The 17,898-nt window shown below is 43.0% G+C and overlaps 1 protein-coding gene across 1 annotated transcript; it reads right to left on the reverse strand.

The window, feature by feature from the left end:
* Nucleotides 1–11,101: 11,101 nt before the first annotated feature.
* Nucleotides 11,102–13,251, reverse strand: LOC142962743 (P2Y purinoceptor 4). The gene has a single exon (XM_076103372.1). It carries the CDS (start codon nt 13,249–13,251, stop codon nt 12,157–12,159), a length of 1,095 nt encoding a protein of 364 aa, XP_075959487.1. The 3' UTR covers nt 11,102–12,156.
* Nucleotides 13,252–17,898: the final 4,647 nt, after the last annotated feature.

Genomic DNA, 17,898 nt, shown 5'->3' on the forward strand with positions numbered 1-17,898 from the left:
AAAGTCGCAGATGCAGCCAGTGTGCATATCAGACGGGACAAACCGGTATTCTAGGGGGTTTGAACATTGTTAAAGTGTCAAAATGGTTGTTGACTGTATATGCAAATAAAAGAAGTGTAGCATGACTGAGTTCAGGTTTTCTGAGAATGCGACAGTATTTTTGAAACAGGACAGAAGAGTTGCGGCATTTTACACAAGTTAATATTCTCAAACTTACAACTGTTTTCCATGACATCCAAACCAACAGGTGACATGACTCGTGATTAAAAGGAAATCATTTCCTCAGGTAAAGTCAGACGATGTCTATAAATACATGCGTGAACAGAGACAGTAAACACAACTCACAGACCAGAAAGCTCCCCGCACCGTCTCCCTGAACGCCCCCCCCCCCCCTCCCTTTTCTCTCCTCTCTTTACGACTAACCTCCTCCCACTCTGGCCACAAAATTGAGGACACTCACCAAGGACTGACTGGTCCCCACGGCTGCTGCTGCTGCTGCTTCCCAATCCCTCCTCTGTTAGACACACCTTCAACAGCTGGCTGTCAGCAGGGCCAGGAGCAGGGCCGAGGACTGGAAGATAGCATGACACCCACAGCCCAGAGCCTCAGCCCAGACTCCAACCGCGGCCATTCAGACGGCGGCAGCACCACCATGGCAGCTCCCAGCGCAGCAGAGAAATATAAAGAGCGAGAGAGCCGGGCAGTCACTGGTGTGGTAGTGCACACTGCAGCTGAGCTCTCCCTGCTCTGGGACCCATCTCATTCAGCCAAGATTGCTTCATACAAAAGTTGACAATGCACCAGTGAAAGCCATTGTTGATATTCAACATTTTTTAAATAGCTGAGCAGAATAGACAACATGGCAGGCTGCAAAACTTGGCAAGGGAAACTGACCTGGAGCTTCCCGTTTGAAAGGGTTGCCATGCTGGGTGAGAGGAGAGAGGGCTATTGTGTTGAAAAAAAAAAAAAAAAAAAAGAAGAGGGAGAGCTGGTGTGAAAGAGCTCAAAAAACAAAACATCTCCCATCCCGAGAGAGCAGAGTACAATGCTTTCTGTGCAGCAGAAGAGGACAATCGCCTCGCACGGTCACAAGCATATACGCATTACCAAGAAAGGGCAGAACAATGAAATCAATGCAATCGGATCCATTTTAAAAAACAGGATATTATATTTCTGACTCTTGAACCGAACATGGTAGCTCAAACCGCACATAACACTCTGGCAGAGTTGTTACAAAATAAACCTGGCAACACATGTGTCAAACCCAACATTTAGACCCAACAGTTAAACAACACAAAAGTCCAAAATGAAATTCGCTCTTAGTGCTTTGGCTCGGCTAACGTCCAGAGGAATGTCTTCCAGAGGGCCATCTATTTCTCTAATGTTGCACAGATGAGGGCGATACTGCCTGACGCCGTTAATGGTGTTCGGTTTCCGTCATTGTCAAGCTGACAAGCGTGCAGATTGATATGGATATTTAAGAAGCCTTTAAGCGTCCATATGTCAGAGCATCACAGTGCCGCTCGTGCCTCAGAAGCTATCAAAACATCTAATGTATAGTGTGTGTGTGTGTGCGTGTGTGTGTGTGTGTGTGTGTGTGTGTGTCCCTGGTAGCCCTGAGGCAGCTCCCAGTGTTGTGTTTCGTGCATCCTCGTGTCGCTTAGTGGGCAGCCTGGTGGGAGAGAGGGCCTGAGTGACTAATGTGATCTTTAAAAACCTCTGAAGGGAACAGCTGCAATACCTGAGACCCTCACCATCCAGTGCAACACAAACCTATCCACTCATTTAGTAATGTACCACAATACTGTGAACTCAAAGTAACCAAGAGTGCACTTAGCTACTGCATATTCTTAAGCTAAACGTAAAAATATATTTTTCTACTTGCCTGCTGATGAATCTAGTGTTGCAATAAACCAACAAGCACAACTGCAACTGATGCAACAAAGGCAACCAACAGCCATTAAACACCCCAGAGGGATTCAGTTGATAATGATAGAAAACAACACTATTATCACACCAAATATTTATATATTTTATGTTTCATATGTCATGGGCTAAGCAAATATATGTTAATTTTGTCGTTCAAAGACAAAGATTAGACTAATGGACGGAGTCGATTAGAACACAACATATTGTTATTAAATGCCAATAACAGAAATCCAAATAGACTTATTATAAAAAGTTCTGTAAACAACAACAGATATCGAGCAGATGACGATCCTTTGCATTTAACTTTGTTTAACAGCTGGGCTCTCTGTGAGCACAAACTGATAACTATTGATAGTTTTCTGCTGCAGACGTCTGAAACATAGTTAAAAAAAAATAATTCAATCGATAAAATGGGAAAATTCCTGAAATATGAAGCTGATAAAACAATTTCAAGTGTGGCTCAGGGACTCCAGCAGCCCCAAACAGAACATGAGAGTTCCATTATTATTTCATAAAACAAATGGAAAGGGCTCCAGTAAAAAAAATATATATATATCAGAGTCTTTTTTCTGCAGTGTTTTCACTCTCAAAAGCTGGTCTGTGTCTGTGTGTGTGTGCATGCATGCGTGCGTGCGTGCAGGTGTGTGTGCAATAAGAAGGCGCACAGAGAAACCGAACCGGTCTGGCCCTTTGACATAGGCAGGCTTGGAGTTCGAGATGTGTAATTACGCTGAGCAGGAAGAAATTACAGCTCTGAGAAAGAAGGCAGGGCCCACATAATCTTATAGGTGTGCCAGCGCTTGGCTGCAGGACAGACAGAGGCAGAAAGACAGGCAGAGAGAGAGAGAGAGAGACAGAGAGAGAGAGAGACAGAGCGAGAGAGACAGAGAGACAGACAGAGAGAGAGAGAGAGAGCGGAAACCTGTGGCGTCTTTCCTGTAAATCCACGTCAGCGCCACCCATCACACTCTATTAGCTGCCATCAAAGCTCTAATTTTACTCTAGCATTACACCCCGCTCCCTGCATCCCCCTCCCTCCCCTGCTGCTCTAGATGGCGCAGCCTGGTGGGAAAACGACATTCAATCCGCTGTCCGCCCCATTCAGGCCAAATTGGCAAATGACAGCTCTCCGCCTCTCAGATTTCGGAAAAGTGAAGAGGTACCACCGCCACCCTCCGTTTGAGCCTCCAAAAGCTGTTGGTGGGTGGAGGAGGAGGGAGTACAGGGGGAGAGTGAGGACCGGGGAGGCCGAGGAGTGGACCGAGGTGGGTTAACAGCCTCCCTTGTCCTCCTCGGCGGTGACGGCGCTGGACAGAGAACACAGAGAAAAAAAAGAGGAGAATGCCTACTCAGCAGGTCAAAAGAACTTCCGAGAAGACGAATGGGAAAAGTTGACCTCAATCCCCAAACCACACACTTTAGCACCCCTGGCCGAGCCGCGCGGGCACATACAGCGTTTGCCCTCATGGAGGTCAACAGCAGCGAGAGGGCAGCACCCGGAGTTGAATCAGAGACACGAATAGACAGCCTGCTGAGTTGGGAGCACAGGCCTTCACTCTGAAGTCCCGCTCTTACAGCCCCTCCTCTAGATGTATTCAAACACTAGTTCTGCAGAAATAAACCCAAAAGACAACAAGCCGTGGCATGTTTGGTCAGATAAGCTGCCGTGGCATGTTTGGTCAGATAAGCTGCATAGGACACAAAAAAAAAAGAAACTCTCAAAAAAAAAATACATGCAGCACTGCCCCGACACACATGCACAGACAACAAGGTCTTTCATCAGCGTTTTACAAAGACACACAGGAAAAAGACACAGAACATATTGTGTCAGACACTAACTGGCCGCCCGACTGAATGGTACTCTTACTGCTAATTAAGTGCTAATGGCAGTTCCCCCTGCAGAGAATACTAATTAATGTTCCATTCTTCTGCGGGCTGAGCGCTACTCCACCGCGGCCTAATGAGGAGAGGCAGGTACGTCTTCTCCCAGGCTGGGTTAACAAGCACAGCACAGTGGGGTCCGAGTAGAGAGGGCCATACCAGGGGGCTGCTTCCTGTTCCCTAATCTTAACAGGACCCCCCCCAGAACACACACAATGAACCGCGGAGGTAATGAAAGGATGGAAAATAGGCCAGCTTGTGTGTCTGCACCCAAAAAAGTTTCGGTGTCTGTCCTAATGTACCATTAATACAGAGGAAATTCTGGATTAAAAAAATATATACGACAACAAAACAACCTGCACACTTACAGAAAGAGATATTTCATCTTCTTTCAAAGAAAAATATTTGTGTTCATATTTCACAGGGAAGTGCATGTAACTCAGTATATAACTATTGTATGTATATACTATTTGTACCCAGCGATGAAAAAGTATAAAAGTACTTGGAAAACAGTTTCTTACGTGAGTCTTCCTACAGAATTACAACCTAGAAACTGCTGATGTCTCTTAGAAAAACAACTTCTAGTCTATATAGTTCGCAGCTCCCTGAGAATACGGCCCGCAGAAAAAATAAATAAATACATTACCTGTTTGGATGCAGAAAGCCTGGGAATCAGATTCAAAGTGCTGAAGAATGAATGGATGTGCGAGGATGCGGGTGCGTGCATGAGCGTAAACATAGATTGAGGATGGTATTGGAATTACCTGAGTGAGATAATGGTTGTGCATTAGATTAACTTTCAGTCCTTAAATGCAACACATTTAGGCAATCTTGTCCCCCAAAAACATGTCAATGTCTGAAAGGCCTCCCTCTCGCTATCAGGAGCCTCTGGTCCCCCACACTGATGCAGCTGGCAAGGCGCTACCGTCGCCAGTCAAAACGCAGCGCCAGATCTAGTTATAAAATAATTGAATTTTCATATCAGAGGGGACCAGAGTCCCAGCAGACAATAGGACTGCTGAGTCCTCTCTGATATTGGCTCAGGCCCTTTGCCATGCGCATGAAATCAGTATGTTAATGTTCCTGGGTTTTCTTTTTTTAAGGGCACTTGTGCTCTCGCAATGTACTACCGATGCGGTTTCAAAAAAAAAATAAAAAATTGCAACTATTGATAAGTAGGCAGCCAGCAACCCCCTCGACCCCTCCTCCCACCCAACATGCCCACCCCCGCCTCCCCCCAACCCACCGAGGCTGTAGACGTTCTCGCACCCCCATCCTCCCCCATTATTAAAATTGTAATTTATTTTTCTAAATCAGAATGACAGCTTGCTTTCTTTTCTCTGCAGCAGGCAGTGAATCACCAAGCTTTAATTACTTTCGTAACTTCGCTGACCCTGTGAGCATGCTGCTCTGCCAGAGAAAATGGGACCTCCAACAAAGGCCCTCCACAACCACAGCCGCCTTCGGTTCATTCAAAATGCGAGCGGAAATTTATCAAACTAGGGATTTTATAAGATTTTGTTAACATTTCACCTCCTATCTTTTTCACACCCCCGCTTGCAACAGTTTCTGCACTCCCAATCTCCTGGCCCACCTCCTGAAGAAACTCGCTGCACTAAACAAGCTTATTCCAACTCCCCCTCTTTCCCTCTCGGGTGCGCTTGTGTTGACTCAACGAGGTCTCCTCGGGTCAAAAGCGCCTGAGGTCACACTATCATCACCCCCCCCCCCTTCATATCCAGGCCGCGGCCTCGGTCAGCAGGGAGACAGGCACGCCACAAAGCACAGATCAACAGGGATGAACGCTACATTTGATCACTTCTCAGATCTTTTGGCCCGCACACATCAGGGTCAAGCTTTATTTAGCGCGGCCTTCAGTCTATCACACGGCTATCCTCGGCCTTTTCTGGCCACGGGTCATCGCCACAAAGGAGTCGCTTCAGTGTTTAAAAGCATCTCTGAAACTGTCACGTGGGTCACGGCCGTGACACTGATGTGTGTGAGAGGCATGCGGGACTTTTAAGTCGAACAGGAAGAAGGTTTAAGATACGGCCCTCCTCCGCTTTGTTGACACAAAGTTCAGGCATGTTTCTTGTTCGCCAACAGAGCCCTGTTAGCATCACATTATTCCAGCCGCCTGACTTATTAAAGAAGCTAATATGTTGTAATCCCCGCTATCGCTCTCACCTTCTCACTGGCACACCTCTGTTTTGGGCTGTGCCACTGTGTGAACCAGAGAGTGCGCAGGCACGGTTGGTCTTTTGCTGACTGCCTGATAATTGAATGAGCGATTATCCCTCCCATTAATAGACAATGATACAGAAAGCACTGCCATATGTACGGAATATTAATGAGTGGCTGCAGCGGCCTAGATAAGAGAAGCGCCATGCGGTTGCTGTAATAGGGGTTAAAACAATTTGCCCCCCACCACCCTATCCCTGCACACACACACACACACACACACACACACACACACACACACACACACACACACACACACACACACACACACACACACACACACACACACACACACACACACACACACACACACACACACACACACACACACACACAGAGCTAATCCTCCATCCTCTCACCAACTGAGCAGGCTACCACCAACCAACAGCCGCCCCCCCCCCCCCCCCCCCCCATGGTCTGGACTTGTGCTTGGCGCTGACCTCGCTGCTGCCAAGGCCGACCCGCCATTGTGAGAGAGTGCGAGCGGGGTCACCCGACAACAGAATGACATGCTAATGACGGGAAGCAGCGGGTGTTTAGTATTTATGTTATGAGACATTTTGCACAAGAGAGCTGGAAACGCATGCAGATTTTTTTTTCCAGAGAAAGAAACTCAAAACTCTTGCTTTTTTTTGGAGTTTTCTAGCTTGTTTCGCTGATGAATTTGTCTTCATCTTCTTCCCGTCACAAGTGTTTTTTTTTTTTTCTTCCTGATATTCAGGTAAAGTAAAGATGAAAGAGCCCACAGAGCCCACAGAGCCACAAAGGCCCATCCAGCATCACCTTCATCACATTTCTTTAAAAGGTTGCAGAGAGTCAGGCAGGTGAAACAGTTGGGCCACACTTCTATACGAATCACCATGCCAATCAATATCAAACATCTATTAGCATTGGAAAGCAATATTTCCCCTTTTACCTTGCAATAATTGTGCTTAATGCTGTGAAGTACCTTATCATAGGTCTGACGGCAAAAGAAAGGCCAGTTACCATGGCGACTGTGAAAGCCATTGGTTTCCTTTTCAGCAGAATAATGAACTTCTCTCCTCCGTGTGTCACTCTTCCACTCCACTCTCAGCCTCTTCGATTAAATTGGAAATCCTTGAAATCCCTCGCCTCTGCCTTATAATTTGACAAACAACAGAGGGGGAAAAAAAATAAAACGCAGAAAGAAATGTTCAAGGCTCAACAAATGCATCACTTTAGGGCCGAGGCGTGGGCGTAGCTCACAATCAATACCAAATGTATTTAAGTTTAGATGTACTGACAGAAATATGTCTTCAATTAAACGCAAATATTTCTGTACTTGAGTTTACATTTTATATTTTGATGATGGAATGTTTTGTATTTTCCTCGACTCCGTTTAGGTATTTGACATGTGAGATTATAATCATTTAGTTTTCTCTTGGAAAACCTGTATTCATCCTCTCTGATGAAATAGCTCTAAAACAAGGAGGCTTAAACCGTCCAAAATATGTTTACGGTCCATAATAAATCAGCTGCAATTGCTTTAAGTTTATGGATTTTTGGTAGTATGAAAACTGTTGATGGAAAGCTTTAAAAGTATACTACAGGATAAGACATGGCTACTCTGTCACATTTCTCTCAGCAGTCTGAAACGCGCTGCTCACAGACGGGGTGTTTTTTTCTATATTTCGATAAGAATAAAAAAAAAAAATAAAAAAAAGGTGCTTCTCATCCCGTGAATCCGTGAATTGATTGCATTCGCTTTCCACAGCGTCCTTGAGCACAGACATCCTCACTGCCCGAGGACATCAAGTGTCTTGTTCAGTGGTGATGTCTGCAAGCTGGTCGATTAAGGGGAAAAAAAAAAAAAAAGTCTTGTAACTAACTCAAGTAAACCTGGAGAATAGACGCGCACAGATCTAAATAAGCACGTCTAATCTTTCTCTTTTTTTAATCGAAACGTCTGCAACTGGTTGAGATGTTTTACAGAATAAACATAATCTATCCCATGGTGCATTATTTTGGTATTTTTAATGTGATCATTTGACGTGGTTATTTGGGCTCATTAAAATAGAGGGTTTTATTCAGCTAATGTAAAATCAAAGAGTATATTAAATTATTTATGTTAGTATTTTTTTATGTGGTTTTCGATAAGTTGTTGTCTGGGGCAATATTAGTAAAATATTTTTTTAACGCATTAATACTACTGCTTTGTCACAATTAAAGCGACAGGGCTCCGTTACATTTACTAATTAAGATCAAATATCTCCATCCTAAAATTAAAAATGAATGGATACCTCATTAACGGGTCTCAGAATCGGTGTAAACGACAGACTCGGCCATTTATTGCTTCATATGCGTTTTCCCTGAGCACCAACACATTTAGTACACGAATACGTCAATTATAGCCAGGGCGAAATTACCCTTGTTGCTGTCTTACAGGCGTCAAGAGAGGCTATGGTGACATATAACCCGGACTTGTTCTACACAATCTTAAAACCTAATAAAATGAAGCATTACAGTCAACTAATATTAGTTATTAAAAATCCTACAGGACAACATATTGCACCAAACGAAAAGCACATAGCATCTGAAATGATATTAAAGTGAATATATAGGCAATATTTGATAATTCCGTGAAGAAATAAACTATTTCTCAGCATCTTAAAGCATTGTGTAGTTTCAAGGGAACATCGTTTCTCCAGATTCATAAAGCAATGTGTCTAATCAGACCATACAACGCACACACTTGTGCTCACACTTCTCCAGACTGACGCACAGTCACCAACATATCCTGGCAGCATGACGTCATCATTTAGAGCAATATGTGATTTCATGAAACTATGCCTCCTAAAGGGCAGCCAGACACATACAAGTGACGGATGAGACGAATATTTCTAAATCACAAAATAGTATAGCGGTCAGGTGTCAAAGAAACATCAAGTGACTGCAGAAAATCAGCCTGATGGCGATGAGTCTTCAGTTTATCCGAGTGGTTATTAAACAGTTTCAGCAGAGGGAGATTTTTCAGAGCTTAGAGAGAGGGGACATGTGGCTCAGCATTCAGCGTAACACAACAGGAAAAATCACTAAAAGATGTAATTTAGCTCAATTCTATTATATTCAATCCAAATCCTCTTTTCATCCTTCAAGGATAATTTCAAGACCACCAAACTTTCATCAAAAGGGCAGAAAAGCAGGTCAACAATACAGACTGAGAGGATGCAATTTGCCCAGAGAGATCATTTCATCATCTCCTTTGCACAATTCACCGAACAGATCACATGGGTTATTCTGTAAGTAACAAACAAACAAAATACTTTGCAATAACAGGATTTCTCTGCTTTTCTCTGCATTTTAATTAGGTTCGCCCTCCACGTTGACCCTCTTCTGCACTGTGTTGACACCTGCTCTGCAAAAGGGAACTTGTAAAGACACATCCGACTTGGTGTCCCCGTAGAAGACCGAGCTCAGAAGCTGCTGCAGATATGATCACACACGAAAAATAAAAGTGTCTTTACATGAGCGTTTGCTTCCACCGGAGTGTAAGCCGAACGCAGTTCGATGGATGCGTCCACGCGCTCTCACGTCAGCCTCTGTTCCAGGTTTGTGTTTCCAGGCTGAGGTTATAACTCGGCAGTTTAGCAGGTTTAATATCATGACCATATCACCGTGTTTGTGTTGTTATGCGTGCTACCCTCTTCTGGCCTCGTTCTTTGTCTGTTAGACAGCGCTGAGGGCCCAATACCCACCGAGCAGCGTGCACACACGAAAACGTGACGCCTTTCAAAAATGACGAGAATTTCTTCTAAGTAATTTACCTGCAACAAGTTCTCTAACTCATTTACCTGAGACACCCAGCTGAGTCGTTGAGCTCCATGGTCTGCTGCTGAGTGCGACTTCCTGTTAACGTGTCACCACAGGGGGGCGCTCATAAGCTTACATCACGGGAGGGAACGAGCTGCATCGCCACAGAGTGAAACTGAGGTCAAATGTTGAGAAGGGCACACAGAGCTGACCTCTAGGCAAACAGTTTGAAACCTTGGATTTATTTTTCATTGACGACAATTAGATCACGTGTCAAATTAGCAACTTAATGTTACCTTGTACATGTGGAGAGAAGGTGGACCATAGAGGGACTGTTTGTAGGCCTGCTGGTGAGAGTTAACATGTAAAGAGTGTGAAGTGACTAGCAGTGCTGATTATGTTTGTGATCAATTGTTGTTGTATATTACAGACAATGGATTTCAAAACAATTGTCATTTAGACTATAATTATTATTATCATTATTCTAACATTATTGTTATTATAAGCCATAAGATCACTACTGGGTACTACTGCACTACTCTTATTATTCTATTGGACATTTTATGTAAATATGCTATATCTCTTTATTGATAGATTATCTGTAATGACATGAAGTTTAGCCTCTTCAAACAACTTCCCCATGTGCTGGTCATAACTTGTGTGGTCTGGACAAACTTAACATGATTTGAAATTCCTGTCAAAACCCTGATGTTTTCAAAAGATACCAAATGTGGCAGGCCATTTGATTGGATTATGTGATTAAAAGGATGCATATAGATTTACGTAGACATTTTAGACCTATCCATAAAAAAACGTGGAGTTTTAGCTGTGAATAAGCAAGCATCATGTCGCTGCAATGAAGCACTGGAACAAGCTCATATCAATTATACATTAGATTGTGTCACACATTGTGGAAGTAGTGAAGCTTTTTTTCATTGTAAAGTGACTTCAATGAAAATTCAAAGGGTTTATCCTATGTTTGGGGCTTTGCTCTTTATCTTATCTCTTTATCTTTCATCCAATGAGAAATATTGTTGTTATTGATGTGTTAGTCACATACTCTGCTTTCACATCCAAAGCACTCCATCTATTCAGATCACAGCAAGTGGAGCTAGTTTCAGCCTGGCTGAAATACACAAATGACAGAATTTCATTACTTGACATCGCTCTTTTCAGGAGGCTGAGTTGACTAAGAAATTGGAGCTTAATGATATCGTGGGAGATTTTTCACATGGCATAATCAGCTGATAATACGTGACAGACAGTAAACACCAGTTACTCATGATGTAAAACTTTATGATACATACCAAACGGTAATTACAAAAACATCTTTAAAGATAGTGCTCATACCCAATATCACGAGAACCACATGACACACAGAGCTTTATCTGCTCCAGCATTGGAGGGTGGAGGGACGAGTGCTCTGTAGCATTTAGTAAAACTTTCCAACACTGCTTTCACATCCTGCAAAAACCATCAAGGAGTTCAACCTAAATTGCTGTTAGAAAAAAGGGGCTTTAAATTCCAAGTATCAATCCCAAAGGTAAAAGGGTAAAAAGAAAAAATCCCCGTTCCCACTACTGAAAATATCTCTCTTGTCCAGAGCAGCCTCTTTGCTTCTATCCATAGTTGAGCAAAAGACAGCTGTGAAAGTTGAAGGACAAAAACAGCTGGGATCCGGAGCTGCACTGGCTGTAGCTGCAGACATTGTTGATACAACAGGAAGGATTGCCTCATAATTACCTCATTTCTGACACAATAGCTAGGCTGTTTGTCATCTTTGATTGGATATGAACTTGAATATTTGGCTCAATGTGTGTCTGATCGATGACAACAATCCACTGACTAAATATTCTATGAATTACTTTAATGCACTTTCGACCGCCTTGCGTCAAACTCTTTTACCCAGGTGTCTCAGATTCTGATCCAACAATTTGAAAGTGAAACATGTTCTTCTGCATTGGCCCCAAAGAAGAACAGTATACAGTAGCTTCAAGTTTCTATTTCGACTTGAGTTCAGTGTAATAATCCCTTTGTGGTAGGAGACTGCACGCTAACTTTTCCCCTTTTGAACTTAATCTTAAAAACGCATTATTCTCAGGAAATTGAAACATGAGGTTAAGAGGTTAAACACAGGCATTACAGAAGTTTGATGGAGTGAAGACATTTACTGTAAGTGAATGTTACAGTACACCGATTCTCTTCCAAACCTGCTCTCAGTGCAAAAAAAAAAAAGAAACCAGGTGCTTCTGAATGTGCTATTAGAAATGTTAGCCTGGAGCTGACATCTTTAATACATGTTCATTACTTTAGCATTCTGCAATATATTTCCTGCTATCTCTTAAAATCTTCACCGGCTTCAAGGGCTGGGTTCTTATGGACCAGCGCGATGCCAGGGCTGTTGCTCGGCTGTGTTTGCACCCGTTCAGGTGATTGGCTGCTTGTCGTCTGTCTTTTTCCCATCAGAGCAGACATCATTTTGGACCGGTAGTGATCTCCAGCCAGGAAATACAGAATTGGGTCAATACAGCTGTTGATGCTGGCCAGCGGCCTGGTGATCTTGTAAGCAAAGTTGACAATGTTGAGGAATTCACATTTAAGGTCTAACACACGGGCGGTGTAGTAGAGCGTCCGCGTGATGTGAAATGGGACGAAGCTCACCGCAAACACCACCAACACCACGACGATGAGCTTGATGGACTTCTGACGTGAGGCGTCGCCTTGCTGGCTGGCAGATAACCCCCGTCTGGGTCGGCACAGGGTCCGTGCCATCAAGCAGTAGCACACCACAATGACCAGGAACGGGATGCCAAACAGGAGCACCATGACGACAGAGCTGTAATCCACATACTCCTCAAAGGCATCCTGGCTGGTTGTGTCGTGGCACAAGGTGTCATTGTCCCTCCTGGAGGTGGTAACGAAGATGAGGTTGGGCACCAGGCACATGCTCACCACGGCCCACACCATGCCGCACACCAGGTGGGCGTGGCGGGACTTCACCTTGGTCAGCGCCTTGATCGGGTGGCAGATGCCCAGATAGCGGTGCACGCTGATGCAGGTGAGAAAGAGGATGCTGCAGTAGAGGTTGACATAGAAAAGAAAGCGCACTATTTTGCAGGCGGCCACTCCAAAAGGCCAGTGACTGCGGTTGGCGTAGTAGTAGATGAGGGTGGGCAGGGAGAACACGTACAGGAAGTCGGACAGGGCGAGGTGGAACATGAAGACCGTACTGGGGTTCCACGGACGCATCTTTAAGAACAACCACAGAGCTGTGGCGTTGAGCACCAGGCCGACCACAAACACCAGACTGTACGACACGGGTAGCAGGATGTATTTGAACTCCTCGTCAAAGTAACAGCTAGAGTTGAAGATTGTGATGAACGTCGCCGAGTGGTTGTGCTCGCCGGGGCTGCTGATGACCGTTTCCATCGTGATGCAACTTTCAAGCCAGCAAGTGACCGAACCTTTGCAGGAGGAACCAACACGGAGATATGAAGCCTTTTACGTTATTTAGAAAGAAAACACACACTTAGATTTACTAAAACTAAAAATATTAGTCGATTAACTGATGAGTCATTTGACAGAAATGAATCTGCAATAACACAAAAATATAATTCTCAGGTTGCTGCTTTTCTCTGTTTTGTATGATTATAAACTGAATCTCTTTGGGTTTTGGACTGCTGGTTGGACTACTGTCACAGTGGGCTCTAATGGTGAAAGACGTTTTTTCACTTTAGAATCTTATAGAACAAATGATTAATCAAAGATGAATCCTTCTAAGAGTCACATATCTTGTTTCGTGGTCTGTGTTTAACAGTGGTGGAATAAGTATCTTTTCCTTCAGTAAAAGTAGTGCCACACTGTAAAAATGTGTGTTTCTTACATTCGTCCTGAAGCCCTATTATATATAGTATTATCAGAAATTTATACTTAAAAGTATCAAAAAGTAAAACTAGTCACTGCAGAAAGACCCCATTCAGAGTGCTATATGAATATATACACTATATTATTGGGTTATTATTAATGTAGATGCATGTAAGCTGTAGGTGCTCAAGGTGGAGCTATTTTAACTGCTATAGTTACTGTTGAATAATGCTTAATTTAAGTGACTATGCACTATAGAGCTTTGAAAGGAATGTGATGCAATAGAAAGTTGGCTAAACTGTTTCACTCTGATGTATAAAGGAGTAGAGGTATAAAGTGGAAATAAGCAAGGATACTTTCCACCACTGTTGGTTTTCACACATGTTAAACATCGTTGTCGTCGCTCACGCGAACATAAGAGCAGAGTTATCGTGACACTGCGGCTACTCACCCTAAAAACGGGATCCTACAAACAGCGGCTCTTGATCCCCGTCGTCACCGAGAAAGTCGTCTTAACTTTTTGCAGCCGAGATCCAGTAGCTGCTCCGCTCGCTCCAGCCGGCGCACATTAGATACGCACTAAAAGTTGTTTTTCAGAGTGTCGAGTTGTTGGAGTCCATGGCAGCGCGGCAGAGACAGTCGGTGCTGAGCGCAGGATACACGGAGAACACCGGAGGACTGAAATGGGAAGTCTCGCTGCTGAGTGGACGATAACTGCCGCCCCAAAAAACAATCCTCCGTGTGTAATTAGTCACTTTGGTGAACCACGTGAAACTGCTATCAGAGCTCACTGACATATTAACACTGAGCACAGAGATGTGCACACAACACTTTTAAAATACTTTTATGTTAACTAATGAAGAACCAGCTCCCTAACACTGACTAACTATGAGGGAAATACTGATACTTTTTTCTGTATATATATATTTTTTATATATTGTTATTTATACATATTTATATTAAGTAATATATGTGAGTATATCAAGGCAAGAAGATTGGATGGAGCCTCTGTTCGACCATTGAAGACCTTGACCTCCTCTCACATATACATATTTGCAAGAAAAGAAACCCGACTCCAGTTCTGTGGACAACAAAAAGGACGGGTGATCAAGGCCAGTAAAACCAGAGTCATGCCCATCAATACACCAACTGTAATAACAATAGAGGAACAGGTGTTCGACAAACTGATGATTTCACCTAGAAAGCACCATCTACCACGATGGGGGTACAAGCAAAGATATTAAAAGCTGGATCAATAAAAACCTTCTTGAGACTACAATACAAATACAAATCTGGAAATCCAACCAATACAGCAACAAAACCAATCTCCGGATCTACCACAGCTGTGTACTATCAACACTACTCTACGGTGCAGAATGCTGGGGGAAAAAACAGAACAGGACACTCAAACTAACCACCTTTCAAACATTATGCGTATGTAGGATCTGGCCAAAGACCATCTACTGTAACAACCTCCTAAAAACTCAGCCAGCAGGATATGGTGAATGGTAAATTAACTGTGTTTATACAACGCTTTTCTGATCTTAGCGACTAATCTGTGTGCTTTACAACACAAGCCAGCATTCACCCATTCACACCCACGCCCATTCGTACACCGGTGGCAGAAGCTGCCAGACGAGTTGTTACCTTGTAAACATTCACACGCACATATTTTGGTTTAAGTATCTTGCCCAAGGGCACTTTGACATGTAGACTGCAGGGGCCAGGGTTCAAACCAACGACCTTCTGGTTAGTGGAAGGCCGCTCTATCCCTGAGTCAAAGCCACCCCTTGATGGCAAACACTCCATACTCAAGAGACACAGGTGGACCACACAAGGCAAAAGGAAGCCCAGAATAACATGACGCAGGACGACAGATGAGGAACTCCAACTCAACGAACAGGGCTGTGGGATCATAGAGAACTGGACCAAAGGCAGAAGGAATTGGAAGGACTTTGTTGCTGCCCTTTGGGGATGAGTGAGTGAGCCTGATCCCTATGACAACACTTAATGGCACTCAATGCTGAAATGTTATAGAAGTTAATATTTGCACAGCTGTACAGTATAGCTGTTATAAAAGGCAACATTAACAGGTTCATCTCTTCAGTAATCTTTGTCATCTCAGGCTTTCCCGTAAGATTCACATGATAAGGTGTGGAATTATAAAGTCTGATCATAAAGAAATTAAAAGGGCGCAGGATGAGCAATGTTGTGTGTGAGACAGATGATAAACTGAGGTGAGATGAGGCGGTCACTTAATAAGTCACTAAAAGCAAGAGTTTGATTGACCCACGGCCGCAAACAAGATTATATCCACTCCAATAGCCCAAAGACTATAAACACATTTGGTCGGAATTACCTTTTTATGATCTACTTTGAGATAGACTGACTGACTTCTCCTTGTAAAGTCTCAACGCCAGATAAATCTTGGCAGCATTTGGAAGTTAAGTTAAGATATATTTTAAGGGCCGGTAACGTATCTAAAATAGTTTATATCCTGATATGGTAATTACAGTATAAGGACGTGTGTGTTTGCGTGTGTGTGAATTGGTCAGCTTGGTGGTAGCAGTGTGAGGTTTGGGTTTCTGTGTCCGTGTACTGTTTGGGTTTCTGTGGTAATGGATGTCTGGAATGTGAGTGGGCCACTGACAAAGCACGTTCTTCACCGGAAACCCATTCAAAGCACAGTGTCGGTTTGTTCTACAGTGAAAACAAAGGAATTTAGCAGTCTGGTGTCTTGGTTTGTGTCTGAAATTCTATACTAATTCTATACTAACTTTGTGCATATTTCCATTTTGTATGCATATACAATGAAGATAATCTGTATTACAGCAGTTTTTGGTCATCACAGAGACCCAGTTATAAATACAGCAAGTATATAAAAATTGCAATACTTTCATCAGTGGGCCACGTCACCATTGTGTTACCTCCTTCGGCGATAAAGTGACTTAACAGGCATCTATTTAAATGAAAATCTTCCAGATTGCCACTTTAAATTCGATTATGGACTGATGGACTTTTTATAATGAAGTCACCTTCCATTTTAAAATGTGTTTTAATTATTATTTCTTCACTTGGATGTTTGACCTTCACTCTGCAGAATGATACATGTGCAGAGTTTTACATGAGGGGACGGGGTACTTTCATGTGCATTATAATATGATGTCTCCACTAGGTTGCTTGGTCCATTGTGTGTCTTTGAAAAGGGTGCTGTGAAGAATTGATTCTTCAGTGAAGTCAGAGCCATTTAAATTAAACTCTTGAAAAGCCAGATGCAATTTCATAGATTCTCAATTTTCAATGAGGGAAGAGGATGTGTGACAAGGTTATTCAAATTTCTGTTCTAATTATTATATAAAGACTATTTTGATATCTGAAGGAGATATTTTGACTTTACTATGTCAAGATAATTCAAAAATCATTTACTAAAACTTGCTGTGGAGAAATCACAGACCAACTATGTCAATCCAAACCCCTGTTTGATTAAACGTCTGAATTTTAAGAGAAGAAATAAAATCAATACTTTTGCCAAAAATTCCCAGCAGCCCTACGGGTGATGACATCACTACAGTCAGTAATACCTGCTGTCAGAGGACAGAGGGATGTGTTTGGTCATGCCTTAATGAGTAACTACCTCAACTAAATGCCACAAGCAACAGCACAGACACTCCCACACTGAGAGGAATATTTAGTTATTTTAGGATCTGGGTCTCAGTTGCCTCATCTCTTTCTGCTGTGGTCTGTTATTTAACTAAGCTGACAAATACAGCTTTCACATGTTTGTTCATGGACTTGGCCATCGTGTCAGTCACCATGTATGTACAAATACAACTAATGCAATCATATTTATTGAAGTTGTTTACCACTGGAACAGCATTGATTCTTCGTCAACTGTGCTTATTGTAACTTGTAAAAATGATTTTGCTTGAGCATATCCATAGCTAAAAGATGACACTTTAAGCGGCAGTCATGTAAGTATCAACACACTTTGTGCTAGTAACACAAAGTGTGTTGATACTTACATGACTGCCGCTTAAAGTGTCATCTTTTAGCTATGGATATGCAAAGTATTCTAGCAAATAATTGCCCCATGAATTACATATTATTTTGTAAAATATTGTTGCTTCTCTGGTTTTACAAACTCTCTCCTCTCGCCACCTATATATGCACTGCAGTATTAGACCATTAAGTAGGCTACACCTCAGTTCTAGG

The sequence above is a fragment of the Anarhichas minor genome, unplaced genomic scaffold (assembly GCF_050575085.1).
Source record: "Anarhichas minor isolate MPS153535 unplaced genomic scaffold, ASM5057508v1 ptg000028l, whole genome shotgun sequence".
Taxonomy (NCBI): Eukaryota; Metazoa; Chordata; class Actinopteri; order Perciformes; family Anarhichadidae; genus Anarhichas; species Anarhichas minor.

What these genes read in the sequence shown, in the direction of transcription:
- LOC142962743 (XM_076103372.1), bottom strand. Translation starts at nt 13,251, where the DNA reads ATGGAAACGGTCATCAGCAGCCCCGGCGAGCACAACCACTCGGCGACG.